The sequence below is a fragment of the Pseudopipra pipra genome, chromosome 18 (assembly GCF_036250125.1).
Source record: "Pseudopipra pipra isolate bDixPip1 chromosome 18, bDixPip1.hap1, whole genome shotgun sequence".
Taxonomy (NCBI): Eukaryota; Metazoa; Chordata; class Aves; order Passeriformes; family Pipridae; genus Pseudopipra; species Pseudopipra pipra.
In genome coordinates, this window is record NC_087566.1 from 9429761 (window position 1) to 9456342 (window position 26582).

Sequence of the window (26582 nt, forward strand, 5' to 3'; positions counted from 1 at the left end):
GAGTTTCGAACCGTGGGAAGGGTAGAGGGCGCTCCGGACCGAGCGCCGCGCGCTGATTGGCCGCCTCGAGCGCGCGCCGGCCCGCGCCTCCCGCGCTGATTCGCTGCGCGGCAGAGCCCGCGCGCCGCCGCGCGGAGATTGGCGCGCGCCGCCGCGCGGGTTCCCGAAGAGCCCCATTGGCAAGGAAGGGGACGGTGCGCCTAAAGCCCGCCCCCCTCGCGCAGCGATTGGCTGTCCCACGTGCCAATCAGCGCAGTGTACCGCCCCTCCCTCCCGGCGCGCGCATGCGCAGCGCAGGCGCGGCCGGGCCGGCGGAGGTGAGTGAATTGTCCGGGATTTCTGTGTTTCCTCTTATGTCACCGTTGTGGGGTCGAACAGCGGGAACAGGCCGAGGGAACGTGGGTTTTTAACCCTGTCTATGAAGAGCTGTCAGTCCTGCTTTCAAAGCGGGCAGAGTCGTATGAAACCGGCTAAATAAAGGCTTATTCCGGTTTTTCTGCATGTATTTTTCGTTAAAAAATTACTAACTTCTTCAGTGGGTGCCAATAAAAGTTTGCTTAAAAATATTTTCAATTATTTTTATTATCATTTAATTATTTCAACTTATGTTCAATTTCTTATGAATATTTATTCACATGCTGAAGTATTTTCTTTCTACTTTAAGCATGACAGGATGTACTGTTTTAATTGATTATTGCAGAGTGAGATTTGAAAGCAGTAGGACTTGACATTCCTCATTATCCAGGTCAGGTCAGACTCCAAGGTAGAAATAACCTCTCTTCCCTCTCTTTTTTTAATATTTGATACCTTTAGTGTTTCCCAAGTGTTGGTAGGAGTGCTTATTGACTTACTGTTTTCCAGATCCCTTTCAAAATAATCCAACTATTTTAAGAAACCTAATAACATTAAGAACCAAAATTCCATTCAGAATGGTAAATATTCCAGGGCAAATGCCAGTGAAACAGTTCAGATATCCTTGTAAACAAACCTGATTGTGAAAATATTGCATAAGATGTGCAGCCAAACTGGATCATCTGAAAACAAGGATTCTCATAGTAAACTCCACCCTCCACTTCCATTCCAGGTTTCATCCCAGAGAAGCCTGTCCTCACTCCTGTATGAATGTTCCAGGTTTCTTTCATTTTCCATTCTTACTGAGAGAATTGTCAGCATGGACCCCCTGGATTTTGAGGAAGCAGCAGCTTTCCCTGCCCAGCATTCCCATGCTTCAGGCAGCAAGAAAGAGGAACTCCCTGAATCTCCTTGGACTCACTGAGGCAGAACTGGAAGAACAGTTTGTGAGAGGTGATGGCCCAGGGGGTCAAGCCACAAATAAGACAAACAACTGTGTTGTCCTGAAGCATATTCCATCTGGGATTGTAGTGAAGGTAATTATGTTCTATTTTGTTAAGGCACAAATTGCATCACGACTTCCAGGCCTCCTTTCAGAGTAAAGCACAATCACAGTGTGCATGGCATGAGGAAAAGTTTATATTTATGGTAAAGAATCTCAGCAAGAAGCACCTCTGGCTGTCAGCAGATAAATAAACTGGGGGCAGAGCTGATCTTCCTGGCTTTGCCATGAATTTACTGGTTTGTAGTTTTCAGGTAAATGAATCTTCATTGTAGCTGTCACATTCCTGTCCCCCATGGGAATGAGAATCTCTCCTTTAACAAGTTGCTCACACTCTGCAGATCCTTTTTAAGCATTTCCCTTACCTACTTCCTGTGAATTAATACCTTGAAATTAATCTTTGCTTCCTGTCACAAGGGGAAGACACAGTTAAGTTAAACTCAAGCAGCTTTCCAAGGTAATATGGAAGCATTAAAGATTAATGCAAAAGCCAGTCTGACAAGTGCAGTAGCAATAATTATTAAAATATATCATCTGGACATAAAAGTTCCAGCTGTTATTGGTGGGAGGATGCTCTTGGCTTCGGGAGAAGGGGAGTTTCTTTGCTGTAATGGCAGGAATATACAGACTGAGAGGGAAAGCAGAAGAATAAACAGGTTAAAGTTCCAGTAAAAACATCCTGTTGTATTTCTTCAGTGTCATCAAACAAGATCAGTGGAGAAGAACAGAAAGATTGCCAGAGAAATCCTGCAGGAAAAAGTTGATCTTTTCTACAAAGGTGAAGAGAGTGATGTTTATAAAGAGAAAAAAGCATCAGAGAAGAAGAAGCAGGAGAAAAAAAGAAGAGCAAAGGAAAACCTGGAAAGGAAAAAGCTTTTTAAAGAGGTGCAACAACTGGATAAGAAATGAACATGTGAAATACTGACTTGCCCTAGTGGGGTAAGGGAAATGTGTCATTAGACCTGAACACACCTTTCAGACTAACACGATGTGGGGCTTCAGAGGCACAGCTGAAACACCCAGTGCTGACCTGCTGTTGCTGTAAAGGGATAAAAGCACTCAGGTATTCCTGCTTCTCTCTGCCATCATCTCATTAATCACACTTAGCAATCAGTTGTTCTGCCAAGTTCAGAAGATAAAAGAATCCTTGTTAAAAAGGAACTATAAACTTTCCACTGTTGTTAAGGGAGACAAAAAAAAAAATCAGTAGATTTCCTTCTGCCCAGGTGACACCTTGGGATGCTTTGTAGGGGCTCCAGCACACGAGGGAAACAGCACTAAAAGGTTCTCACTTCCCATACTTACTCAGTGACATAAATCCTTTATAAACCAGGTTTAGGTACTGGTTGTGCTGGTGTGAACTGACCTGCTGATGGAAGAGACACCAGTCACTGGCTGCCTCCTCCAGATGTGTCAGCTGAACAAATGCTCTGTCCTGCTCAGCTCTGAGCAAAGTTTAAACAGCAGCTTTACAGACCTTACCTGCAGTGGTGCTGAGCACTGGGTGCAGGAAGGAGGGTCTCTCCTCAAGTGAGGGCAGGGCAGTCATTTCTTCCAGTTCAGAGGTAAAACTGGGTCATTACAGATAAGGAACAATGTTTTTGGAAGCTGCCTCCCAAGGCAACAGAGTCCACTTCATCCAAGCTGTGAATTAATTAACTCTTTTTTAAGTTTGCCTCTTAATACTGTATTTTGTTCAGGTATCCATAGGTCTGTATGTATTAGCCATCCCATTTTCTTTAAGATTTAGATTTTTATTTTATTTTATAATAGTGAATTAGTCATTTACTATGTTTATGCCATGCTGCAGTCGAATTTGGGCATGCTGGTATCTTCACTCATTTTGAGTTTCCCGTTTTAAACAAACAAATGCAGCTGCATTTCCTTTCTCACCTACTCTGAAGTCACTGCTGAGGTGCAATTTCCTGGTTTTACCCTGTTAACAACTCCCACCTGCTTAACCAGAACTTCTCATTCATTTTTGGACAGCACCCTCACCAGCTGCCACCAAGTTTTGGCCTTCACCAAAGACCCAAAGCCAGAGTATGGATTTTGAAAACAGAGACCTTGAACTCCACCTCCTTTTCCCAGAGACTGACTGCATCCCAACGGTGCCATGGATGGAAACTCAGCAGCAAACTGCAGCCCCTTCCCTTGTCCTTTCCTGAACTCCTGCATGAAGGGTCAATTTTTATCTGTTTGACAGTTCTTATTTGTGGAGTGTGAATCTGATTAAAGTGACTGTACATAGTTTTAATACAAACTGTTAATGAAAATAAGCTTTATTACGTCAAGTAATAAATACATACAAAGATGCAAATAACAGTTTTAGTAATTTATCCAGAATTTTCCTTTTTTTTTTTTTTTTTGGCAAACTTTAAACTGAAATCTCCAGCCTTAATGTAGGAATTAGCTTTCCAGGACCTTGTTATTATTTAATAGGTTTCCCTATTTTCCATATAGCTCATGCACTTTAAATGGACTTCAAAGCACTAACAGTCATGCAAATGTTTATGCAAAATGAACAAAAAAAGGGAAAATAAGAGAAGGGGGAGGTTATTTCTAAGCAGGGTCTATGCTGTATGACAAATTGTGACTTAGCAGACTACTAGGTACAGCATGCTATTCTGCATTTATTAAAAAAATCCTTAGAGCTTATGTCAAACTTTGAAAGATTGACAGTTTGGGGATAAGTGAATATAGTTGAAGGAAAAAACAGAATGAGGCTGTGGCTGGATAAGAAGAGAACTGAAATATAGCCTGGGAGAGAGAGAGCATTCCTCTGCATGCACTTCAGTTTCCATGTTTTAGAAACATTTTAGGGAGTTTTAAATCTTTACAAAATGCAAACCCTCAGTAAGTTGAAAAATCCTTGGTTGTTTTTTTTTTTTTTTTCATTCTTAACTATACATTTTTGCAAGGGCAAAACAAGAAAGGTAAAACATTCAAAATAAAGGAATTTGTCTGAATGTTTCAAGAGTCAAAAGGAATAAGTGTTACTTTTTCTTCATGAAGAGATGGAAAATCTTGCAGCTGAATTAGGGGGCTAAGATCGTGCGTTTCGTTCCGTCTCAGCCAGGCATTCCCGAACTAATCCTCTGGCATGAATAATGCCTGCAAAAGAATTGGACATGTTTTAAATCATCCCATTCAGGTCACACTTGCAATGACAGCCCACAGGAAGGTTTATGTATTTCTGTCCCAAGTTGCCAAGGCTACCAGAGCAGGCCTCAGAAAAGGGAGACAGCCCTCGTGCCCCAAACATCAGCTGCTCCTAAAGAAGTTTGCTCTCCCAAACTCGCATCATAAATTGAAAAGGGACTAAAGCAGAGCACAGTAAGATTTATAGGTCTGCAGTGACAGGCAGATCTTCATGTGCAGTGTGGACCTACTTAAAATCAAAGACTTAAAGGAAAAAAAAATCTTGCCTACCAGGGAGTTATTTTGCTACAGTGGAGTGACACAAATTACAAAGTTATTTGGGGAGTCATTGTAGCAAGCTCTGAAAGTATTAGTCCCTTGGGATAATTCTCCTTAAGGATGCATCAAAATCCAAGCATCATAATGCTGCTTAAAGACAAGTTTTGTCTCTTGTAAAAATAAGAGATTTTTTTTTTATGGTGTGTGCAAAAAGTTACCTCCTAACACTGGCTCAGCTCCCAGTGGAAATCATCACCACTTTACATCTACTCTCATCTGAGAGACAGAATGTGGAATTTTCCACTACAAGTCCTGTTGCCTTGAAGTTCCAGCAATCTGGACCTTGATTCTGGAACTAAATGTAGATTTGTGTTCACAGAGCTGCTGAAAGAACAGAGCTTGAGATAGATTTTAAAATGGGAGATGGACAGATTTTTCTACAACAAAGGAGGTTCTGTTTTGCTGACAGGGCAGGATAGAAGGTGATTTCTCTGCTCAATCATGCTCCTTAACAAGGTGGAAAAAGGGCAGTGAGGCAATAGATGGGGGTTAGTCTCTAGAGATAATGGCTTCTGTTTCTAGAAGGCTGCTAGCCCAGGTCACAGCAACTGCCTTTCCATCCAAGGAGGACTGACCTGGGACATGATGAGTGCAGGGCTTTGCAGAGGGTTAAACTGCCACAGAGGAGTAAAGCTGCAGCTGTGGGATCCAGAAACTCCTACTCACAGCAGTGTGTCAGACCTGGATGTGGTGGCAGGACGCCCAGTTTATGCAGCAGAACTACTCTGAATAATGTAGAACACTGGGACTTTGGCCAATTTTAGAGGTCAGTAGGAGCGAGTGGAGCTGGGGACAGGGACTTTATTCAGGAATAACCTCCATGGCCATGGAGGCAGCAGTCACGTGGTTCCCCTCAGTCACTTTTGCTCTCACACTTGCACATGCTCCTTCAGCCATCAGGCTCCCAAAATGGAAAGAGAGGTACGTTTGTGACCAAAAGATGGCAGCAAAAAGTATTTATTTGGGATTCTTTGCAACACAGGCAAGTCACAGTGGCAGCACTGAATCTTAAACCTACATTAACCAACAAATTAAATACTCGCTTCAAGAAGCAACAAAACAACTTTTCCTCCCCAAACTGAACCATCCAGCTCAGAGAAGGTCTGCATCTCCCCTGGTCTCTCTCAAGCTGTCCCCATTAGCCTATTGCCATTCATGATCTATTAATACTGACTCAGGCAATGCAATAAAGAGAGACTCCAGCAACATTGATTTTAGCTGGGCCAGATTCCACTTACCACTCATCAGCAGACTTTATTGCATCCTTTCCCAGAACAGCTACTAGTCATTTTATTGCATGTCACGGCAGATATATTACTCTCCCATAATGGTTGAGCCTTAAATAAAGCTTTGTAGTCTTGGATAAATGTAAAGGATTTGCAAGGTGGTGAAGTTACTCTGTTACAATAACATTCCCATTCCGGGTCAAATGCATGAGCCAATCTCAGCACAAGGACCACGGGAAGGGAGGAAAAGGTAACCATGTTACACTGGCAAAGGACTGAACTGGCAGCACAACTGTTGTCCATGGCCTTTCAGGGTCATTTCAGGAGCTGGAGCACTGGAATGTCCCACTGCTCCTTCAGAAATATCCCTGCACGTCCCCTGCAGAGGACAATGTCAGGCTGATGTCACCAGTGGGGCATGCAGGGGTTTCTTTTACACTGCAAGGAAAGGGCATTTATTACCCCTTTTAGCTGACAAAGCAAAGCCACAGAGACTCATCAGCCAGCCCTAAAAGCTTCTCTGGCCCTTTCTAGTGGACTCTTAATGACACCACAATCACTCGACAGCAGGTAACAGAACGTTTATGTTTGACATCTCAGTCTGAACAGCCTTCCCTGACACCTTCTCTCCACCAGCCCCAGCGTGAATTTCCACAATGTTGTATTTCTTTAGGCAAAATGCACTTCAGTGAAGATTTCTGGGCCAAGTAGGTGGGAGATGTGTATGAGAAGAAGTAAACAATGCTTGGCTGTGTATTTTGGAGACTGGGGAGAAAAGGGAATTGAAGGGGCAAGTAAGTCACCGGGACCCTGAAAGAATGTATCCATTAAGGGTTCCACAATAGGAGTCGAGTTAATAACTGGAACTCTCTGTGTGCACATGAAACACATTTTGTCACTGTTTATCTATCAAATACAGCACAGATAGAGCATCCCAAGGTTTCAGCTGCAGGTTAATACTTCCAGTTCCATGAGGAGCTCAGGCTGTCTCCTTTCAAAGGACACAGTTGTCATGCAGTTGGACACAAGCAGTCAGTGCACAAAGTGTAGGGGACACGATTATTGTTTTAAAATAAGTTTAAAAGTTACCTCTTTTTAGCCTCTCCATCGCACTTTTACTCCCAGCATATGTGGGTCTAATCTCTTTTCCTAATTCTTCTATGATAGCTAGAAGTTCTGCATATTTGCTCTGTGGTACTTGACTGCTGCTGGTACCCTGTGGTTGAAAGTAGATTAATCTCAATCAAATACTGTAAAAACAAAACAATTACAACAAACAGCAACCATTAACCTTGTTCCTGCTTTTTCAGTGGTGAGGTGTATATTTTGGGGAGAAGTTAGCTGGGCAGGGAGAGTGAGAAGAAAACTGTACAGAAATATTCATTTTTTAACAAATAACTTTAAAATATGTTAGAGCCCTTACTAACATAATTCAAGACATGTTTCTCTGTGACTCACACAGGATGGGACTAACAGTTAATTAGTAACAACCTCCCTCAGCACTCTGCTTAGTCTAATTTGATCCCCAGACATGTGTGAGGAAGCAGTCCTGCCATTTGGGTTTGATTTCAAACCTTGGTGGGAGGGAGGAACACCTCAGATTACAGGCCACAATCCGTGCTACTGTGCAAACGTGGGGTCAGTGATCTGATTAAAGGAAAATAAGCAGAGCTATACCTGCATCCCTTGTGTATAGCCTAGAGATGGGGGTCCATAGTCATTTATGAGCTGTCTGTATTGTGCAGACGTTGCCATACTCGTGGAGGGAGAGTGAACACTCCCAGCTGTAGAGAGAAAAGAGAGAAAAAAATCTATTATTATCTAAAGATCAATTAGTCTGCTACATTGGGACACGTTTTAATCACTTGTTTCTAAAGCTGTGACCTCTCACCTTTGTCTGGGATCACTAATGACATTTCTGAGTGTCACTGTGAGGAAAAGAATGATTAAATTAATGCCTCTCTAATGTTTGCTGCACACTGGGAAATGACACAGCCTGCAACAGTATCAGTGCAAACTGTTTGCCTAAAAGTGAAGCCGAGTGTAGCATGACAGGTTGTTCTGCCCAGACAAACTGTAAATATTAAGGAGCCCTATTTTTGCATATATACATTCCACACAGATGAGTCTGATGTACTGGGCTATTTTTACTTTTTCAGTGCAAGTTATCTGAAAGTAATTTTGCAACTCAAAGTGTCATTACATGGTCAAAGCAAGTTACCCTCAGTACTATTTTCAGCCAATGCCAAAACCATTCCTAGGGAACAGTCAGTTGAGGTGGATCAGATCTGCTGCTCATTGTGTGACACCAGAGCCGAGCAGTGCTGCCATTATTCCTCTTTGTGTGATATCAAACGTTTTTAGCCAGTCAAACTGTGCTATATAAGCAAATCAAAGGAAAAACAACATCGCTTCGGGTTCTAAAGTTATAAAACATTATATTCACATCTAACGAGTTTTGAATCCGGAGTTCCAGAAACTGACTCATGTCTTCATTGACAAACTGCTTCAGAAACAAAACACTTCCTCCCCCTTGCCCTGCAGTGGGAAAAATTTGGGTCTGAGAAACAACTTCTAGGTTTTTCTTAGGGGGCTTAATTATGCTGCCCATATCACAACTGTGCTGGAGGGCCTGCTGGTTCTGGACTTACACTCAGGAGCAAGGGAGCACCACAGCACTGAACTTCTTCACTCCTGCAGCTCCCGTGCCCTTGCATCCACGGATGCTGCTGCCTTTGCCTGTAGGCAGAGACACAGACTGCCTGCTGTCTGGAAAAATCTCCCCCCTCACAAACTCCTCTGCTGAAAATTCCCAACTGCCTTTCGTAAGAGGAACAGATCTCATTTACCAGCCTTCATTTAAATCTAAATTAAACTGATGCTAAAAGTCACTGGGGCTCAGTACTATGTAAATCTCTAGCTTTGTTTTAAAGTTACAAGTGATTTCATTCCTATTTTCCCCTCACTACAAAAAGAAAGGGCCAGCAGTTACTCTGTAGAAAGCTCTGATCATAGTGGAATAGACTCTTGTCCTCAGTTGGGAAGTCTCTTTCCATTTCAGAATTACCACAGGATATCACTGGGGTGTTTTCTTCATTACAAGAAGAGAGTGTGTTCTCTAATTTTTACTTGTTAACCAGATGTGAAATCCCCTCCAGAAAGGCAGATTGGGCTGGTCAGTAGGTCACCTTAAAGAAGCAACATTTCTCTGTCTTTAACTGAGCTGCTGAATGTTATGGCATTACAGACCTGCATTTTCATTGCTGAGGTTTCACATGGAGCGAATTTTGCTTAAGCACAGTAAAACCCCCAAAAAACTAAACACCACACCCACAGAGCAGGGCACTGGGAAGGAACACCACAGTTGTCAGCTACTCTCTCAGTTAGTTCTTCACATTATCAGCTCAAAATACACACACCAGTGTAAGATTTCTGTGTGTGCAACTCAGTATTTCAAGTCCAGATGACTGAATTTCAACAGTTCCCAAACATGGCACAACAACAAACCGCATCTTTTTTTCCAAGGACTTCAAAATGCTTCAAAAACATTAATGAGCCCCTTGTGCTGCAAGGTAAGAAGGTTTAATTACCTCAATTAAGCAGAGAAAGGCTTAAGCGATTTTTCCTCATGTACAATAAAGCAAAAGACCTATCCTGCAAAGACTTGTTCCCAAACTGCTGTTGGAAGCAGTCACATCCAAGACCTGGATGCTCCAAACTGGTTCAGAACAAGGCAGTGACCCGGCTCAGGAATCCTGCTCTACTCAGCCAGCAAAGCTGAGCTGCAGCCCATGCAAAACAAAGAGCAACTTATTGATCCCATATTGGTTAATGATAACACACTGATTAATGACATCAGGAAAAGGTTTTTCACCCAGAGGGCGGTTGGGCACTGAACAGGCTCCCCAGGGCAGTGGTCACAGCACCAAGGCTGTCTGAGCTCAAGAAGCGTTTGGACAACGCTCTCAAGCACATGGGGGATTGTTGGGGTGAGTTGGGTAACTATTCCTGATTTTCCTTTGGTGCCTGTGAACCAGGGTGGCAGCTGAGCTGTGCCGATGTCTGTGCAGGGCCAGGATTTGGACTCGATGATCCTGATGGGATCCAACTCAGCCTATTCTATGATTTTATGATAACACAGTCCAGATAATTCAGTGACTGTTTCAGGTTACGTTTAAGCAATGACACGAGCTTGGTCTGTAGGAAATAACACAGCAGGGTTTGTGTGGGTTAGAGAGAAGCTCTGTTAGAAATGTGATGTGCCAGGACAAAGCAGTGAATGGATCCAGGGGCTGAGCAAGAAAGTTTCACAGATCTGGGGCTGACCAAGGAAGTTTCACAGCTGTGGAAGCAGGACAGCGCTGGGCTGGTGTCAGCACGGGAGCATGAATCCAGCAGGGAGTCAGTCAACACGGAGGCATAAAAGCAAACAGGAACTCCCAAGGCTGAGTAAGGAGCTGCGGCCGGGGCTGGCTGTGGCTCCCGGTGGGAAGGAGCAGCGCAGGAGCCGCGGCTGTGCCGTGCCCGGGCGGTGCAGAGCTGTGCTGCAGACACTAGAGGCCATCGCTGAGTGCGCCGTGCCCTGCCAAGTGACAGAGCGTGGTAACCATGGTGAGTTTACCCGTTTCTTTGCAGTCTGCATCAAAAATGTAATAAGACATAATGCCATGCGCCGACCACTTTATCAGCAGCAGCAGCAGGCCCTGAGAACAAAGGAAAGGATTTGGCTTGGCCGCAGCACCAGCCTCCACACATCCATGTCAGAAGTTGTGCCAGTCAAACTCAGCTGAAGGAGGGGGGAAAGGAAAAATCCTTGATTTCACCTCAATTTAAGATGATGCAATCATGAAAATGAAATTAATTGGGGGGGTATTAGTATCTCACAGGGCAACAGACCCTGAGCTTTCTGACCTATCACTTTGTATGTTAACCTCGAGGAGAAGCCCTGGGTCTTGGCTGACTATTACTCAATTAACCCAAAATTCAGCTGCGTGTCTGAACAGCCTGTATATCTCAGCTTAAAAAAAAAATAAATCACCAGATATTGCTATTATAGCTAGAAAGAAAAATTAGGCCAGGAAGTCTCACAGTCAATACCCAGTCAAAAATCAGTGTGATGATTAGGTATTCACTGGAGAGAAAAAAAGGAGGGGGGATCTAAATCGTGGTTTGCTCTCTCACGTTAAAATGACAATGGAGACAGTTAAGAACTGACAGAATCGAAAAGGGAGTGTGCTTGGTACTGAATTTCACTGACACCCTGTATCACATCCCAAATTGTCTTAGTGCTTGCTGTTGTTTAAAACCTAAATTAATACACATACTTTCCTCCCTCCACTTTCCTAATTAAATGTACACAAAACCTTGTAGATCCCCATTTATTCTTGTACCAACAATGTCTTTTATTTCTGTATTCAAGCAGAAGACTGCCACAAGCATTTTTCTCACAGAAATATAGTGATTTTCTTGTTAATCAATATTAATCTATATTAATTGAGGGGAGGTACAGCAAATAGAAACGAGATTTTGGTATCCAAATCTCTTCCTTCCACCCCTCTCTCTGAGCCCAAATTAACACCCTAAGAGACAAAGGATCTCAAATCAATCTTTGCTTGCCTTAACTCCCACTGACCAGGAATCTTGTCGTTAATTCCTGCTAGGTTTGTAGGGATCCCTTCAGCTCCTTTGCTACTATCTCCAAGCCTAAACAATGATGATCAATTTGCTGATCCAAGTTTTAATTCTTAATTCTCTTACTGCTACTTGCTGGAAAATAACTGGGAAGGCACCTTGCTGAGCACCCTGCAAGGAAGCAGCAGGAGCAGGAACACCAGGACACACTCACCTGATCCACTTCCATCAGATGCATCTACACAGCTCAACTGCCACCCTGTTTCACAGACAGCAAAGGAAAATCAGGAATAGTCACACAACTCACTGAGTTAGTTACTCATGGAGAACTGACTGAGACAAATCAAGGGCCAATCCCACTGGATTGTGTTTCTCTACTGCCCTGTACTTTGAAAGGTCCTATAAAACTGCAAAGGCAAACTGCCATTTTACAGACTCTTTCCCCACACGAACATGACAGTGTGTAAGAAGAGACACCTGTACCTGGAGTTTATCCAAGGTTCATGGCACAGGCTGTGGAGTCTCAACACTTCTCCCTGTATTTCACAGACCCTTCAAGCTGAGGCTGTCGGCAGCATCAAGGCTGTTGCCATTTTGGTGGCTCGTGGTCATATATAGTCTATATAGCCCAGTATACAGCCCTATATAGCCCAGTATACAGCCCTATATAGCCCAGTGCTGGAGGTCACTGCCTCTGCCACACCTGGGGGACTTCATCTGCTTCAGGTGGTGGCAGTTGGATTCCTGACCCTATGAGGTACAAGACAACAAGGCTGGAATAGTTTAACTGAGAGGATATAAATTGGTCTGTCCTAAGCTGGACAACTTTGCAAGAAAACACATGAGAAATGCTCCTGTAATCTGCTCTGACAATGCACATTGTGAGGCATCCTCGAGCACCAGGGCAGAGGTAAAGCCTCAACCAGCACAGCCATTTCTGCAGTGCAGATCTCAGCACAGCTGGAGTGCTTTGGCTGACTGCAGGAATATTTTATTCCTGAGCCCTCCACGCACTTTGGTGTAAGTTCAACAAGAACTCCTTGCCATCCATGGACACCACATGTCTACACAAGTATATCCACTGCACAGCCAAGCCACACACTGAATTCTAACAGGACTTGCCAACCCAGAGTGCAAACACACAGCCCCCATTTCCCCCAACCTTCTCATAAATTTTTTAATTTAAAATAATGGACCCTGTTCTCATTTGCACAAAACATTCCTTATAGCACTAGCTGTGAAAAATGTATTTTCACCCACTATTTCTCCTTTAAGCAGCCCTTCTGGAAGAAACAGACCTTTCTTTGAATAAAACTATTTCCTTTTAAAAAAGCGCAGTGCGCAGACACATAAATATGTTCTCAAGAACTGGGACATTCTTTATCAGAACAGCCAGAGGCCTTGCTCTTTTGATCTGTCACACTCTGGGCCTTTCCTCGAGTACTCTTGTGCTATTAAATCTTTCCATGTGGATAATGGTCATGTTTTATGTCTCCTCTTCCTACCCTCCTGTCTTCTTTTTTTATCAGAAAAACAAAAGCCAGTCCCTTGGACTCCCCACCATTCTTCTTTTCCAGCTTAAGCTATTTCTACATGAGCAAGTTATTTGGCACAACAAGGAACAGATCAAAAGATGAAAGCATTTGGTACGTGTACACCACATGTAGTTGGCCTGAGGGGGTATGACTTAAGGTTAGATTTTAGTCTGGTCCCCCAGACTATGGGGGTATGGTTCCAAGCTGTCCAATCTTTGGTTTGGATCCTTGTGTCCCCATTAAAAGGGATGCAGCATCAGCACTGCACAATTGGAGTAGAGCTTCTGGATCATTTTTATCCGAAAGGAATCAAGTTAGCATGGACCAAAACCATTCTGCAACTCAACCAGCATGTGATGGGCGGGGACCATGTGAGGATTTGCTGACTGTGGAAACCACACTGTTGCTCTGAAGTAAAACACTCAGGTAGACAAAGCCAAAAATGCCAGTTTTCTAAATGCCCAAACAAGTCCACCTGAAAATTGCTAATTCTGAAACACGTTTAGCGAGCTTCTTTTCAGACCATTTTCAACTTCTCATGGACTTCCAAGAGATCAGGGATCCAGCAAATTTCAGTTTGAATGAGAGAGGGGACTATATTTCCTAGAAATTATCTCCTCTGCTCAGGCATGAACACTTTGCTCTCTGTTCTGCCTACAAAGAGTATTCTTTCCAGTACTCCCACTCCAAAAACAACCTCTCAATATGGACAACAATATCAAACAGAAGCTGTCTCTGTAAAGGGCGACAAGCAAGCCACGTGCTCATACAAGTCTGCACTGCAGTGTAATAACACAAGGACCGGCCTCCTGTGCTGGAACCGTTTCTCAGGACTGAATGGGACTGGTCTCTCCAGCTGTAACCTACAGCCCCAGCCAGGGAAGTTATTATGTTTCACCTCTCAGTGAGAATTTGCACTTTTCCCAAGAAGCTGCTGGTTGCTGGGAGGTGTGGCAGGTGCACCCACAGCCCTGCTGGTCCCCAGATCCAGCAGTGTCTGTTGGACAGGTCACCGCTTGTTCCTGTGGAGCCAAGACACAGCTCCTTCCCTTGTCCCAGCCTGCTGGAATCTGTGCTTCCAGATCCTACAGACAACAGTTTTTAGGCTTTATTACACAAACAGGATTTTGTCTCAAAACCTGACGTTCCTGCAAGAATGACAATAAAACTAAAGGAAAATCCCAAGTAGTTTCTCCTGCTGTAGCTTCTGGATCTTAAAACTCCTTTTCTCTGACCTGTGCATACTCTGAACAAAATAGGAATGCTGAATATCCACTGAGCCAGAAAACACATGGAAACAGGGTGAAAAACAAACTACAGATCAGTTCACAGCTGGTGTAAATGTCTCTATTCCACTTAAGTCAATGGAGATGCACTACTTCACCTCAGCTCAGCAGCTGGTCCCGTACAGAGAAACAGTCAAACAATATGAAACGCAAGACAGATGAGGAGGAAACAGCACTTCCTAAGATTCAGCATGATAAGGAAGAAAACAGAAACAAAACAAATGGTTATTAGAAAAGGTAATAAAGGTTCCCCTGCGACACTGCAGGGTCAGGTGAGGTTGGGAAGGTAGAGCCACAGCACTGCAAGTCCCTCCCAGAACAACCTTTTGTAGCCCAGGCAGAGAAGGTGCTTGTGCAGGAGATTAAATGGGGCTCCCCCAGCACAGGCAGCTTGGATCTGACAGCCTGGGATGCTACAGCCAGAGCCCAATTCCTGAGCTCAGCCCCTCCAGGAAGATGACTGGTAAATCAGACAAAACACTGTAAGCCCAGTGCAGCCACCCTGGGCCAAGTGTCAGCACTGCTCTGGGCATTGGGGAAGAGGAACAGGCACCAAATTCTGCTGTGACAACACTATCTCGTTCCCTCAGCCTGGTGCAAGGCAGAGGAGTCAGCACCCGGATACTTCCAGCATCCTGAGTCACTTGTGGAGCAGCTGCATTTTCCTCACCCACAGTCATCCCCAGATCTGCCGACAACCCACGAAGGCTTCCTCCCCATATTTCCTCCCACACACAGCTCCACTCCCTCTGGACTTCAGTCTAGGATTGGATTCCCAAAACATGCTCCCGTGCAAGAACAGAGCCCAGTCACCCACCAAGCACAACTGCTTCATCTCACTGATGTGCAGCTTAAACAGAATTTTGCAGAGTGGCCACTCAGCCTAAACTTGAAAGGAGTTTGCTCTGCAGCAAGGACGCAGCTCCGGGAGCTGAGTCGACACTGTCTTCCCAAATACTCCTGCACCAGAAGCCCTGCACTGCAGGGAAGCAGCATTACCTCCCAGAGGAAAATCCCTGTGAGATCCACAGCTGCCCAGAGCCCTCCGTCGGCCGAGACCAAAATATTCAGCATTCATACAGAGAGGCTTCTGCAGGGCTGATTTCAGGCCAAAAGGGACAGATTTCCTGTTTTCCTCTCCTCTGCAGGACGGGGCGGGGGGGGTCCTTCACCCCAGGTTTGGAAGCAGACCTAGGATTTATCCCCCTGGCTGGGGGGCATTTAATTTAAGCACAATAGAGAAGCGGTCTCCTCCAAATCAGAATTAAGCTCCAGAAAGGAGGGGGCCATTTGCAGTCATATCACTCTGAATGCGATATGTGCAACTGCAAGGACTGCTTTGTCTAAGTCCCTTGGCCTTAGGCCACGGTGCTGGCAATACCACCAGCTAGAGGAAGAGCTGGTGCGTGAGGATAATGGCAGAAGACAGGGAGGGAAGAGAGAGCCCATTTTGGATTCAGAGGAGGACGTTCTTTCATTGAAAAGATTCTGGGGGTGTTGAGGATGATCCGAACTCAGAAGAGAGGACAACTTAGACAGGAATAGTTCCAGCATGACAGCAAACTGCTGCTAACTTGCCGTTACGAGGCAAAAAGGAGGACTGGGGGGGAAGGGGAAGATAAAACTGCATGAAAGAATCTAAAGCCCTGCTCGCAGCCGGAGCGTTGGAAAGCACCGACACGGCAGCGAGAGGGCTGGAGACAGAAACTTCCCCGCTCGGCTCGCATTGTGCGCGGCATGTCTGAGCCGGGATTTCGCAGTCCCCGCTCGCAGAGCAGCCAGACTCGGATCCCCCCCACAGCATGACCTAATCCCCACCCCTCACCCACCATCGCAAAATACCACCTTTGTTTTCCCTGCAATTTTACGGCTGTTCCGGAGAGCAAGGCACAGGTTCTCGTGGGAGCCGACAGGAGAACGGTTTCCCTTGCTCGGCTTTGTTTTGTTTCTTTTTTATTTTTTTTCCCCCTCCGGTGACACTTCTGCTTTTTGTCAAAAATCCTCGGCACATCCCCTTCCACAGAGCAGCGCTGGGGCCCACGGCACTCCCCACACACGACCCCGGCACACGGAGCCTTTCCAGCTCACAGCCCCACCGAGCTCAGCTCCACGCAGGATCAAAGTGTCTGAGGCACCGGCACCTCGGCTCATCCACCAGCTGGCGACGATTCCTTGCAGTAAAATAAGATTGTTGCTCTCCTGGCAGCTAGAACAGAGGTGCATCTCGGTGATCCCTTTCGCTCATCAGCCTCCCAGGATTACAGCCACTAACGGTGCCGTAAAAATCACCCAGGCTGATTTGTCTCCCTCTGAAACCCAACTCCAAAACTTTTTCTCGGGGGGGGGGGAAAAAATAAAAAAAATCAGCCTGATTTGTGGCTGGGGATGGTCCGATGCCAGCCCTGCAGGCATCGGGAATGGGAGACGGGAATACGGTTTTTTTAAGTCAGAAGCAACTTCTCCATTTTCGTGCTGTTTAACTCGAGCCAACGCGCAGAGATTAGCGAGATCCCCTCCAAATATCCCACAGCGAAGCAATTGCTGCTGCGGCTTTGTTCAGGCTGCACCGACTCGCACACGGGGACCCGATGTACGGCAGCACCTCAGCGCCGGCAAAAACCCCCGGCCGGTGCCTTCGGAAACCGCGGAGGGAAGGGAAAAGCGAGGGGATGGAGCAAAAAAAAATAAAGACAGAAAGTTAATGCTGTCAAGGAAACTTTTTAGAGAGGAAAGTTGAAACTGCTCGCGTACAGATCCAAGGACGAGGGACTGATTTTGAAAAAGGAGCTTTTTAAGAAACAGTGCAATTCCCGTGTGCACCACACCCCCCCTCCTTCCCCATCTCCAAATCTCCGGCGAGCGGACAGGGCTCCCGCGCCCGGGATGAGGGGGAGACTCTGAGGGGGGAGCGGGGCTGGGAGTCTCCTCGAGGCGATGCCGGTGCCTCCGGCGGAGCTCCGGCGTCCGGGGCGACCCCTCGGCCCCGCGGAGCGCGGCCCCGGGGCGGCCCCGGCGCTGAGGAGGCGTGAGGCGAGGCTGAGGCGCGGGGCGAGCGGCCGCACTTGCGGCGTCCCGCCAGCAGCGGTCCTCGCTGAGGCGCCGCCGGAATATTCCTGATCCAGATCAATCAGCCGCCCCGGGGAGCCGAGCATGGAGGAAACCCGGCGGCCGGAGCCCCGGAGCGGCGGCGGCGGCGGCGGCGCGGGGCCGGGCGGGCGCGGTGCCCGGCGCGGGGGCGGGCGCGGTGCGGGGCTGGCGGTGCCGGCCGGCGGGGCGGGCGGGCGCGGGTAATGGCGGCGCGGAGGAGCCGCTGCCCCGCCATACCGGACTGGGCACAAACTCGAGTCCGGGACTTCCCCCAGGTGCCGGTGCGGCACCCGCCGCTCGCCTCCCCAAACTTGCCACCCAGTTGCCGCCGCGGACTTACCCGGGTTGAGGGGAGTCCCGGGGATGTGGGCGTTCAAGTTGGGCTTGTAAGACATTCCCAGAGACATGGCCAGCGGGAGGAGGAGAAGCGTCCTGAAATTCAGCGAAGCGTCTCCGTGTCTCCCAGACACTTTGGGTTGTTTACAGCAGTAGCAGCACCGGCAAATATGGCCGTCAGTTATATTGACACCCACAATGCAATATATCATCCATACATCATGAGGAGACGCGGATCCAAAAACTTTGGGGGAGAGCCGGCAGCCACCCCGCCGCGGCCGCCCGGCGCCCCGCGCACCGCGGCGCGGAGGGCGGGGGCGCGGCGGGCGGGGGTGCGCGGCCATCCCCTCACAGACAATGGAGCTCCCCTCAGGGAGCCGCCGGGAGGGAGCGGGGCGGGCGGGCGGGCGGCGGCGGCGGCGGCGGCAGAGCCCCGGCGGCGGCGGCGCGGGGGGGCTGTTTTAATTAACTTCGGAAAGTTTTGGCACAACTTCGCTTTTTTTTCCACCGGGCTGTGCCCGCGGCGGGCGGCGGCCCCTCGCCAGCCCGGAGCGCCCCGGCCGTCCCTCAGGGCGGCCCGCGCGCCGCCGCCTTCCCGCCTCCCCCTCACCTCACACCGGGCGTTCAGTCGCGTTCGTTATTCCCCGTCTCCCCCCGCGAATTTCGATGGAAAATACCTGTTGATAATTTTAGAATAAAAGATATTTTTTTTTTCTTCCCCCTAGATGCCGCCGAGGAAAAAAAATCTCCTTTTTTTTTTTTCTTTTGCTTCTATTTTTTTTTTAAGCCACTGTTTCCACTTGAAGGTGGAGGGTTAATGTAGATTGCAGCTTCTGAGGGGCTAAAAAAAAAATACGGATCTCGTTGGTAATTGACACATTTTCTGCTTGCAAGCAGCAGTAAAACTTCCCCACAAAAAAAAATTTAAAAACATATTAATTTTCAGGTTAAATGATGACACTTTCCACATGCATCTTCCACTTCAAAGTTCACCCTTTTCACTGCAAGATACTCAGGTTTGCTCTTTCTGTCAATTAATCTCAAACACACTCTACAATTGTTAAATTACTCCAGATTTATACAAATAAAACTGCTTGGGAGCTGGACAAGCTCTCCTTAGGTGCACAGCTTAGCCTGAGACCCACAAGATCGGACCCACACATACATTTTACCAGAGGCCACTCTGAGATCTGGAAATTTTATTGCATGTGTTAATTGAAGTCTGTCCAAGGCTTTTTATCGCTCTTAATGCCAGTGACGGCAAACTGAGAGAGCCTGATCCTGCTCCTTGAAACTCAGGGGCACATTTCTTTTAAGTGACATGATTCAGGCCCATAGTGGACGGCTCTGCAGAGGGAAGCAGGTAACAGCTCCATCACAGGGACACAGAAACAGTCACGGAGCAATCAGATGATTTCTTCCAAATAAAGGAAAATTGAGGGAGAATGGGAAAAGCGAGGCAGCCTTTGAGCCCCTGGCTCATGCCCTAGCGACTGCATGCTGCACGGAAGAAACATCTGAAAATTATGACTAGTACCAGATGAAACACAGTTGTATTTTATCTCTGGGCCAAGTGCATGACTGCAGTGATCCTACAAAACCCAGAGTGGTACAGAGTCTTCCTTACAACTGATCCACACTCTGGTCTGTTAGAGAGGGGTCCTGAGAGCCTCAGGCACAGAATTACACGCTCAGTGACAATATTTTCACACTGGTGCTTGCAACTATAACTGTGTAATTCTCCTTAGAGTCCTGAAAGATTGCACTGGTAAACCCTCCTGTCCAGCACTGTGTGAGTGAGAACTTCGCATCCCTAACGCTTCACTTCCAGATTTATAAATAACAGCCTTTCTGTTGAATCCCTGGAAGGCCAGTGAAGTCCTGCACGCTGCTCCGGGATTTTCCATCGCTGTGTGGTTGTTTACAGTCACACCAAGTGAGTGCGAAATGGGAGCGTTCCGAGCTTGCCGTGTTTTTCACGGCTTTGCACCAACTCTACAAAACTGCTCTCAGAGCAACACTCTGCAGAACAAGATCCCCCGTGTTTTGCTCGAGTTTTATAATGACAGCTTCAAAATATACAATATTCCAGGAGGGAAGGGGGATAAGGAAGGAGTCCTATAAAGATTATCTTTTTCTTCAGCAAAAGGCACTGCGAGCTTTGAAGCAAACTGTGGGGGTCAGGCTTGATGAGATGGTCAGGCTTGTAGGGTGAGATTATTTTTTGACATTTGCTCTGCAGTTCTCTGGGCACAGGGAGCAGTGGTGGCATGAGACACAAGACCCTGTGACAACCTCACTGCTTGGCCTCAGACACTATTTAAGCTTCAACTGACTTTACTCTTGGGGGGTTTTTTTTGCAGACACTGCAGGAGTTGGCTTGGGTAGGAAGTACCTGCAAATTCTTCCCATCTGCCATGTGCTCTGAGGGTTCACTTCAGTTGTTTTCAACCAGGTGTGGCCACAAGAACAGAACCACCACCGTGCTGGGGCCCTGGGTTGACTGCTCAGTGGGGTGACCACAGAGTGAGCTCCCTCAGAGGGACTGCCTGTGCTTTCACCTTGTTTGATGTCCCAAGCAGTGCTGGAGTTGTGCTCTGCACATGCAAACCCTGCCCTGAGTGCAGCAGCTCCATCTCCCAGAGCCCACATGCCCCGTCTTGTGCAGCACACTGCTCATGGCTCTGTCGTGTTCACTGACATCAAAAGCAGCTCTTCAGCACCAAGTGGCCAAGTCATAGAGCAGGAAATACAGCAGAGCCATTTTATCACGCAGGTGACATTTTCAAGCCCTCTCCACACTAAGAGGTAATTTGAAAATAAATGTGTGTGCTTGTTTTTCACAAGGGAGGATGGACAGGAAGAGCTCAGTGGTTAGAGCATGGTTCTAAGAACACCAAGGTTTGATCCCTGTATGGGCCATGCACTTAAGAGTTGGGCTTGATGATTCTTGTGGGTTCCTTCCAACTCAGAATATTCAGTGAAACCTTGATTCTGTGAAATCAGGCTCTTCAGTCACAGCAAGCACCAATGATGTATTTTCCAGGTACAGCCGTCTCTTCTCAGTTGTGTGAGATCTCTACCATTTACCCTGTCCCCCTTCTCTTTCTTTTCTTGGCATTTTCTGTTCCCTCTGCTGGTTTGACTTCCTCACCTCTGCTCCTCCCAAACCACTGGGAATACTCATCAGCCAGCATTTCCACAGAGTTTGCCTCCAGCCCCTGCTTCGCCAGAGCTCTGACTGATCTGAAGGAGGTTTTCCCTTCCCAAAGCTCTGCGGGGTTGGTGCCGTGCCCCTCAGGCCAGGGTGTAAGGAACACACATGCAAAGTGGGATGTTGGAAGGTGCTGGCAGCTGGTTGTAGGATGGCTCTGCCATAGAGCCAGGGGCCTTGGGCCATGCTTTAAAACAAACTTGTTTGTCCCCTTTTATCTGGAAACAAAGTGAATTAGTCATTGCAGAGCTGTAACACTCGAGGGGACCTGCAAATGGAGAGCACAAACTAGGCTTGTTCCTCATCATCTTGGGTTAAATCAACAATGAGAAGAATTAAAGATGGCTCAGCAAGACCCTCCTTTTTCCTGGCATGTCTTTGACATGTGTAAAACATTACATTTGCGCATTAATTTCAATGTAATTAATTGTTGTCAGGTTTAATGAATTGAGTGACTGGGGAAGTTCCGTCCTTTACCCAACGCAGAGACCTGTGTAGCAGCAAGGGGATGGGAAGTTTTTTCCTTTTCCTGGAGAGACTTTATATTCAAATACTTCTCTCCACATTTCTGGGGATCCAGCATCATACATAAAATAATCACAGATGTTCGTACAAGTTTCTGAGCACTAATTTAATCTGCAAGTCTCCAAACTGCTCTTCTGCTAAAAATGAAGTGAAAAGTCTCTGGTAGGCCTAGGCTGAAAATTAAGCTTTCTAAGTCTTGAATGAAGGAAGTTTTAACCTCTGTGAAGAGCACAAGTAGAGGCAAGTGGCTCTAACAAATAGCATTTTCAAAGATGCTTTACAGAGCTGAGTGCCTTTCTCACTGGGAGAGTAAAGAGCCAGCACCTCCTGGTGCAGAACACCTCCTTCCCCAGGCCCTGCTCCAAGGACACCTTGTACACTCCAGGGGCAGTGTGGGACACTGGCACAGAGGGAAAATTGTGCATTTCATGCTTTTTGGCATCATTGTTGCTCTTTTCTTATCGCCTTGCTGCAGCTCCTTACATTCCTGTCTCTGTTCCCCACAACTGCTTCCTACTGATGCTACGACATTTCCCTCCTGCTCTTTTTGTTCCCGAGAGAAATCTGACAGCCCTTGGTGTCCCTCCTCTGTGATCTAATTTTTGGCTGATGTTTGCTGCCTATTGCCCCATCCTCACCAAAATGCAAGAGAAACACCCAATGCTGAATAAAAATACAGATTCTGCAGCTCCACCCTGTTGCCTTTTCTTCTCACACCTCGAGATCCCTCTAGAAGCTCTGCATTGGTCCCCCCTCCACGAGAAAGAGCCCTCTGAGACCCTCTGTGAGAGGGGCTGTGATACAGAGTGCCAGGAAATCCTCTCCCAGCTCCTGGCTCAGGTCTCCAGACAGCCTTGCAACAATTCCGGATCGAGGCTTGGATGCCTATTCCGGACAAACTTTCCCAGTCTAGCCCTGCTCCCCACCTCAAGATGGTTCCTCTCAGGCCAGATGCCATATTATCTGGAGCGACTTTCCCTCCCAGCCTTGTTTTCCTCCTGCTCCTGAGTCCTTTGTCTGGCTGCCAAGAGGAGCAGCCCTGCCAGGCCGACAGCTGCTCCGCATCGCACGGGCGCTGCCCCGTGGGCTCCCGAGCCCATTCCAGGCCCGTTCCATCTCCGAGGGGGACGCTCTGCCTTAGGGATGTCATGTACCAGGAGGAGAAAAAGCAAATAGCACCTGTAAAGCTGTCGGAAGAGACTGGAAATGTTTAAAATAAAGAGGCCTTTATGCTACTCTGGGTTTACCTCTGAGATAGCGCGAGTAGCAAGCCTGTTCTCTCCTGCTCTGTCTGGAGGTCTCCCTGGAGAACCACAGAGCAGGAATGAGAAGTTTCCAAGCCCTCAGCCACAAAAGCACAGGCCTGGAATCTCTCTAATGAGAGTTTTCCTCTTTGCAGTTTGCCAGGCAAACAAGCACCAGGCACCAATATCAAAACCAGCCCAGATTCCAATGAAAACCAGCAAAGAAAAATAAGAGCAGAAAGGAAACCACTTCATTTTGCTTGGTAAGAACAGGCAAATAAAGCTATGGAGCTGCCCTCAGCGAGGAGAGGAGATGGGAAGAGAGGAAAGAGGAGAGAGGAGAGGATGGGGGCTTGGGCCAAGGGGCTCATCCTTCCTTGCTGTTGCTTGCAGCAATGGATTATCACGTTATGCCCACATTACAGGGCTTCCCTGCATCATCTTTCCAGACAAACGAGTGCTCCACCCTGCCTGATTCCTTTGGTTTGCCTGGAAGGACTCTCCCTTGTTGCCCTGCAGGCTGGACTCTTGTTTTCCTCCCACTCCCGAGCCCTTGAAGGCTGTGCCAAGGCGTGAGCTGGCACTGCTGGGCTGGGGCACGGCCCTCTGCCTCTGCCTCCCCCTGCGTGGCTGCGGGCCCGGGGCAGGGAATACCCCACCCTTTGGCTGGGGCAGAGGAGCCTCAGAGACCTGCTTTCATCCCAGCCCTGTCTGGGAAAGCTCCTGAACCTGCTCTGCGTCTGGGAGCACAGGAATCCACAGCAAAGCTGAGTGCTGGCTCACCTGGAGTGATTCCTGAAGGCAGGCTGGCATCAAACACCACGTGAAATAATCATCCACGTGGCACCTGCCATGGCTGCAGAGTCAAATCACAGTTTGCTGGGACACACTGGGGTTGAGCATCACAGAAAACCTTCCAAGTGCAAACCAAGTGTCACCAGACCAGTGGCGTGTTCCTGAAACAAATAACCAGAAGCACAAACACCTCTGTCCCTCAGAGCCTGATGGGATCAGAGCTCTGGATCCTGATGGGAGCATCCCTGATTGTTTTGTTACTGGTCATCTGAGCAAAGGAAGTGGAGGAGAGAGTGAAAGCAAAGCCCAGAGCTGGAAAATGGAAATGACTGCGAGGAAAGGAATGTGGAGCTTCACAGCAACTCAGAGTAGGGGGGGGAGAGGAACAGGGGAAAGGAGGTAAATCACAGTGAAGCAGCATCAGTCTCTGGAGTGCTGAGTGTGGCACGGGCAGCTCCTTGGTGGTCTCTGTCGGTGTTGTGGAGCCCTGGGCTGGCACTGCCAGGCACAGCAGTTCTGTCCCTGGGCCAGCCCAGAGCCCAGACACAGGTTTTGCCAGGGTGAGTCTAACACGCCTGCTGAGTTCCTGCCCCAGGACACTGCTTGGAGCAGGAGGGAGAGCCCTGAAGTCTCTTGCCAAGTGACGTCTGTGCACGAGGATGGCTGGTGTGAAGCCCCTGTGCCCAGCTCTGAGTGGGTGCAGAGACTTGCAGTGCCAGTTCTCTCTCCCAGCGGAGGCAGCGGGACAGGGTGATCCCACAGCATCAGGGCTTGGAAACACCAAGTATTTTTAGCAGCCAAATAATCAAATTCTCCCTAAACATGTACCTGAGGAGTGACAGCAGCAGCCTCCTGCCCTGGAGCAGTGCCTACGAGCCCATCCTTCCCCCTCCCAAAGTGAAGAGGGGAGGCCGTGGGGTCCCCCCAGCTCCCTCTGGAGTGGACAGGCTGTGGGTTTTCCCCACGGAGCCGTGGCCAGGCAGCTCCCCCGGCAGATGCTGCATCCTGGCAGCCGCCTCGCTGTCCCTCTGTGTCAGAGTCTGTGCGTGCACAGAAAGGGAGGGACAATCCCGGATGTGAAGGATTTACAGCCCTGGCAGACGCTCCTCACGGGCGGCAGCGTTGGCGATTTAAGCAGCGCAGTCTGAGCCCGAGACTTGCCAGGCTCAGACCCAGCACAGGGAGGCTCCAGCCAAAGGAGGAGCCCCGAGGCCCTGACCCACCTGCCCCAAAGGGCTGCGGGAGGGCAGAGCAGGCCAGGGCATCCTCCCCTCCCCAGCAGCTCGTGGGGCTGGGATGGGCTTTCCTCTTGCCAGAGAAGGGACGAAACACGGGCGCTTTGCTGAGTCCACCCTGGGAAGCAGCGAGGGGCCAGTGGGATGCAGGAGGCTCAGCAGCCTGAGCTGGGATGGCAGAGCTGGGGGGCCGCTCACAAAAGCAGGCAGGAGCTGTCGCCAGGAAAATCCCAATCCCAATCCCAAGCACCGACTGCGTGAAGCAGTTTGTGGAGATTGTGGAGCCCAGCTACAGGATCTTCACTGTTCCATTGCTCCCATTCGTATTCCCTCCAGGTGACTTCAGGGGAGACCTCACCCAGGAGGAATTAAACCACTTGCACTTCGGTTTGTGATTTAACTTTCTCTGGTTAAACCGATACAGATCTTGGTTTCATGCCCTGCAATTCATTGTGCATTTACCAGACACAGTCAGTCCTTCCACTTCATAAACGTGGAAGGAAGGAGCACACAAAGCAGACCTGGACTTCCAAAGGAAGGAGCTGTCAGCTCACGAGCTGCCTCGCTGGCATTTTTAAGGTGTATTATTTACGTACTGGAAAGGAGCCAACCAAAACTTCTCTTAAGACATTTCTCCCTTACTTGCAGAACAAAGTCTACTGCTTTGTGAAAATGAATAATTAAATTCTGAGGTTTGGGCATCTTCATTTATTGCTGAGAACTTGGCATCAACACTTTTCCAAATTTGGGGAAAATGAGAATAAAAGTCAATATAAGAAGATGTACAAACATAAGAGTAGATTAGTCTGTTTATCCCAAACTAAGTCTTTGGATAAAGGAAAGACATTTGCATGCTCTGCATAAAACATGAAGAAGTTGATACTTTCCAATCTTGATACAGTTTTTATAAGCCCTCCTCCCTTTTTTAAGATCATTGCAATTAACATTCAGAGAATGTTGTGAATTTGTTCTCAACTGCTAATAAAGGCAGTTTAATTAACTAGTGCGAGTCCTGCACTCTAACCACTAGACCAGAGGCCCCCCGGGCAGCTGGAGCTCGTCAGCCTTGTATGGCAATCCAGCTACGTCCTGGGGACCTCACTGCCACTGTCCAAGCTTTGCTCGGCCCCGGCAGATGAACCTCAGGATTAAAGGGTGGGCTCAGTTCAGCGCACGCTGTGTCTCACCTAAAAAATCCATTGCGCAGGCTCAAAGGGTTTATGACCTTTCCCAAATCTTCGCTTGCGAAGACTGGCCATTATATATATATATAATTAACTAGTGACATTAACCAGGTTAAGTGCTGGGGATTCAAGGGGATTGAAAGAAAAGCTGTTTGGATCATTACAACAAGACTTCTGCTGGTCTGGAGGATCCTAAAATGGAGGGACGATGAGTACGTTTAAGGTATGCAGATGTGTTGCTGAAAGGTGTTCCAGCATCTCTGGATGGGCAAATTCCACAGCAGAAAATTAAAAGAGGGAAAAAAAGTCCCAACATAGTAGTCAGTTTAATTTGTTTAACAATTTTTTACCAAAAAGGAAAGAACTCAGTACAGAACTCATCGTGTTCAGTTTGTCATTTTGGGGAGTATAACTCTTTCTGCACACTGCTGTGATATTTTCTTGCCAGGC

The 26582-nt window shown here is 47.7% G+C and overlaps 2 protein-coding genes across 5 annotated transcripts; one reads left to right on the forward strand and one right to left on the reverse strand.

The window, feature by feature from the left end:
• The first annotated feature begins 218 nt into the window (after positions 1–218).
• On the forward strand, positions 219–3677 carry MTRFR (mitochondrial translation release factor in rescue). Of its 2 annotated transcripts, none has more exons than XM_064675144.1 (4): positions 219–317; positions 1085–1388; positions 2051–2293; positions 3344–3677. In XM_064675144.1, exons 2-3 carry the CDS (start codon positions 1119–1121, stop codon positions 2261–2263), a joined length of 483 nt encoding a protein of 160 aa, XP_064531214.1. In that variant the 5' UTR covers positions 219–317; positions 1085–1118; the 3' UTR covers positions 2264–2293; positions 3344–3677. The 2 variants fall into 2 exon arrangements, 1 of the variants encoding a protein (XP_064531214.1); XR_010435102.1 differs by having other exon boundaries at positions 220–317; positions 2051–2417.
• On the reverse strand, positions 3621–18278 carry CDK2AP1 (cyclin dependent kinase 2 associated protein 1). 3 transcript variants are annotated; one of them, XM_064675141.1, is made up of 4 exons: positions 17940–18278; positions 7738–7844; positions 7150–7276; positions 3621–4468 (listed from the first exon to the last, which is right to left on the reverse strand). In XM_064675141.1, exons 1-4 carry the CDS (start codon positions 18145–18147, stop codon positions 4401–4403), a joined length of 510 nt encoding a protein of 169 aa, XP_064531211.1. In that variant the 5' UTR covers positions 18148–18278; the 3' UTR covers positions 3621–4400. The 3 variants fall into 3 exon arrangements, with proteins under 3 accessions (XP_064531211.1, XP_064531212.1, XP_064531213.1); XM_064675142.1 differs by lacking the exon at positions 17940–18278 and adding an exon at positions 15512–15808; XM_064675143.1 differs by lacking the exon at positions 17940–18278 and adding an exon at positions 7952–8067.
• Positions 18279–26582: the final 8304 nt, after the last annotated feature.

Bases quoted from the DNA above. Each gene is read 5' to 3' on its own strand.
- MTRFR (XM_064675144.1), top strand. From the start codon at position 1,119: ATGAATGTTCCAGGTTTCTTTCATTTTCCATTCTTACTGAGAGAATTG. The intron at 1,389-2,050 runs GTAATTATGTTC...GTATTTCTTCAG, and splicing joins CATCTGGGATTGTAGTGAAG to TGTCATCAAACAAGATCAGT.
- CDK2AP1 (XM_064675141.1), bottom strand. From the start codon at position 18,147: ATGATATATTGCATTGTGGGTGTCAATATAACTGACGGCCATATTTGC. The intron at 7,845-17,939 runs GTAAGTCCGCGG...TTCTCTCTACAG, and splicing joins CGGGACTCCCCTCAACCCGG to CTGGGAGTGTTCACTCTCCC. The intron at 4,469-7,149 runs GTAACTTTTAAA...ATTCTTTTGCAG, and splicing joins GATGGAGAGGCTAAAAAGAG to GCATTATTCATGCCAGAGGA.